This window comes from Microtus ochrogaster, linkage group LG2 (assembly GCF_000317375.1).
Source record: "Microtus ochrogaster isolate Prairie Vole_2 linkage group LG2, MicOch1.0, whole genome shotgun sequence".
In the NCBI taxonomy this organism is placed as follows: domain Eukaryota; kingdom Metazoa; phylum Chordata; class Mammalia; order Rodentia; family Cricetidae; genus Microtus; species Microtus ochrogaster.
In genome coordinates, this window is record NC_022028.1 from 51,469,770 (window position 1) to 51,473,258 (window position 3,489).

At 54.9% G+C, this 3,489-nt stretch overlaps 1 protein-coding gene across 1 annotated transcript in view; it reads right to left on the minus strand.

Annotated features, from left to right (window-relative positions):
• Pnpla1 (patatin like phospholipase domain containing 1) overlaps positions 1-3,489 on the minus strand; it is a 36,423-nt gene that overhangs the window by 10,394 nt on the left and 22,540 nt on the right. Inside the window, exons 3-5 of the mRNA XM_026785389.1 lie at positions 2,314-2,379; positions 1,390-1,599; positions 299-359 (exon numbers count right to left, since the gene is read on the minus strand). Coding sequence (XP_026641190.1) covers positions 299-359; positions 1,390-1,599; positions 2,314-2,379 — 337 coding nt within the window. The remainder of the gene's footprint in view (positions 1-298; positions 360-1,389; positions 1,600-2,313; positions 2,380-3,489) is intronic.

Below are 3,489 nucleotides of genomic sequence, written 5' to 3' on the forward strand. Positions count from 1 at the left end.
GCTCTGTAGACCAAGCTGGTCTCGAACTCACAGAGATCCGCCTGCCTCTGCCTCCCGAGTGCTGGGATTAAAGGCGTGCGCCACCACCGCCCAGCCCATAAACGTTTTAGAAACACTCTGAACACCGTCCCACATGTCACTCCACGGCCACTGTGGGCTGTCTAGGGCAGGGTAGGCTGCTGGGTCTCCTCGTGCCCAGCTTTCTCGGGGATGGCTATGGGACACTCCTCTACCCAGAATTCCATTCCCACCCCTGCCACCCTCCTTGCCCTCCCTTCCTCAGGCTCCAGCTACTCACTCAGCCTCCGCAGGTAGGAAACGGCGTCATCATAGCCCTGATAGTAGTAATCCTGCAGGATCTAGGTGGTGACACAGGAGAATGAATGAGGGTCACTGTCCCCACCCACAGCCATGTTCTACATGCTGACACCAACCCCCTCCTACCCGAGACATGTCATCAAGCCCTGGTCTGCATGACCCCCCCTGTCTACCAGGAGAGCTGGGAAGTGATGGCTGCCATGGTGGGGGTGTCAACACATCAGTCACCTGTTCCCAGGGTACCACCCGCCTCCCCTGTAGGAGAGGGTAGAGAGGGTAGGGTATTTCTGGGGAACCAGAGACCACACATCTCTGGGTCATAGGAAGGCTAGAGCTTGGGGTCTGGGTTCAAGTCCCAGCGCTGCCCTTCACTGGCTATGTAGTGACCACTCAGTCTCTCTGTCTCCACCTGTCAGATGGGGACAGTGACAATATCTTTGCAGAGGGTGTTGGGAAGGGTGTGTGAGAGGTTCTCTCCACAATGCTGTCTCTGAGGAGGACTGAATTGCAAACATTTTGGTCGTTGCTGACCACAGATTCTGCCCCAGAATTTTGTTTATTTGTTTTGAGATAGGATGGCAAGTAGCTCAGGTTAACCCCAAACTCCATATGTAGCTAAGGATGACCTTTTTTTTTTTTTCTTTTTCTTTTTGTTTTTTTTGAGATAGTGTTTCTCTGTAGCTTTGGAGCCTGTCCTGGAACTCCCTTTGTAGACCAGGCTGGCCTCGAACTCACAGAGATCTGCCTGCCTCTGTCTCCCAAGTGCTGGGATTACAGGCGTGTGCGACCACCGCCCGGCCTAAGAATGACCTTAAATTCCTGAATTCCTGACCCCCTGCCTCTACCTCCCCAGGACTGGGATTACAGACGTGGATCACTGTGCTCAGTTTTTGCAGCGCTGGGGATCAAACCCAGGGCTTCAAGCATGCTAGGCGAGCCCTCTACCAACTGAGCCACGTCTTCAGCCCTGCTTGTCTTTTAGCAATCCTTTAATCACGGCAAAGGTCCAGGGGAACCCTTTGGGAAAGTCGCCTCTGATCTGGACCCCACGCGGACCCTCCTGTCTCTCACCACCAGGTCTGGCGGGAAGAGCGCGTGTGTCATGCGGGTGATGTTCTCCAGGGAGAATTGGAAGGAGAAGTTGAACATTCGGAAGTCATGGAAGATGGCCGGGCAGTCTCTCGGACAGATGTCCTGCTGGCTGCTGAAGGTGGAGATGGTAATGGAGTCTGTCCAGAAGGCACAGGGCTGCATGCTCGTGAAGCCACCATCGATGTACCGCTGCAGGGACAAACAGACGCTCAATCAGAGAGGACATGGAGGCTGAGGTCCCCAAGAGAAATAGTGGGTGGTGTGACCCTGGACTTTCTCTCTCTGCCATCTTGGTGATACTGGCCTCTGGGTGGTGTGTCCATCTTCCTGATGACTCAGGAGCAAGCCCCTCCCACAGCCTCACAGCGCACCCACTTCTAGCCCCATGGATGGGGTGGGGTCCTGCTGGTTTCCTTACCTAGGAACTGAACAGGAGATGACAGTACAGAGGCTCTGTACCCCGTGGGAGTCAGAAGAAAGCTTGCTGACAGAGCATAATGTCTGGACCAGGGCTTACATCCCCGCTACTCGGACTGTAGCAGAGACTGGTCGCTGGTCACCCTGAGGCCAGCCAGAGGTGCAGAATCCTGGCCTGCCCAGGTCTACTGAAGCACAGTCCTGTTATCTTAGGACTCCTGGGTTAATCACGGGCACAGGGAAGCCTGCGACCACTGGCCCAGATGGCCCCGAAGGCTTCCTCACTCAGGGTCTCGGGTCCCTGTGTTCTAGCGCCTGTTTCGTCACACTGTCTTCTAGGAGAACACGGAAAGTCTTGCAACCCCGACTTGCTGGGTCCTCTACAGGGTGGGTGGTCTAGAGAGGGCTCCCCTTAAGAACCCAGGCGTCCATCTACTCTGAGTAGCTCCCCTTAGACGCCGCAGGACTCGGCTCACGCTCACTCACCTCACCCCGGTATGTCGGGGGAATGAACCCACAGTACACAGGAACGAAGCAGCTGCAGTACAGGGCCTGGGGAGAGACAGGGCTGAGATACCGCAGGCCCTGGAGTGGGTGGCAGAGATGCAGAGGTGGCACTGACCCCGACCCCTGGCCAGTCCGCAATTCCTTAAAGTAAGGATGCTGGCCTGGGAAAGTTTCCGCTCAATCCCCTTGCTGTCCTGAGTGGGGTCCTTGGTAGTCTACTGGGTTAGCTGGACCGGATATCCTAAGAGGGGTGGCTTTGACATACAGGGGCTCTGCTGGCCATCAGCCTTCCACGAACCAGCGGCTGCCCTGGACCAGACCCTGTCCTCAAAGGACACTGAGAAGCCATCCTTGGGAGTGTCACATAGCAGAGGGGTGAAGGAGGTAAGCATGGCAGCTGTGGCCCCAGAGGAGGGGACCAGACAGGGTGGGATGAAGGGACAGGAGTAAGGTGAAGCAGGGGCTGCCAGGCCAGAACTGAGAGGGAACAGCTCTCAGCAGACACGGCCTGATTTGGGTGTGGTGAGCTGTGTTGTCACGGTAGGAGTGGGAGTTGGGAGAGTCTGGGAGGGAGACCGCAGCCATTAGCGTGAGGGGGTGCACTAGTCACCCCAGGAGAACTAGTCACCCCAGGGGCCTGCTGCTTGTTCACCCCAATCCCAGAGCTGGAGGCTGGGGAGTGGAAGAGAGTGGAGATAGCAGATGAAAGTCTCATGAAAGAAAGCTGAGCCAGGTCAGGGTCTGTTCAGCGGTCACAACTGGTCACTAAAATCTGCACCCAGGAGCTCAGCACAGCCCTCTCAGGATGGATGGGAACTTCTCTAAGTGGGAACTGGAGGGGAACCTTCAGCCATTTGTTTGTTTACTTACTTATTTTTGTTTGTTTGTTGACAGGATTTCTCTATGTAGCCCAGGCTGTCCTGAAACTCACTCTGTAGACCAGACTGGCCTCGAATGAGTTTTGCCTGCCTCTGCCTTCCAAGTGCCGGAATTAAAGGGAGTGAGCCACCATGGCCTAACTTTATTTTTAAAGATTTATTTTATATGTATGAATGTTTCATCACTATTTATATCTGGGTACAACTTACATGGCTGGTGCCCATGGAGATCAGAAGAGGGTGTCACCCTGGAAATGTAATTACAGGTGGTTGTGAT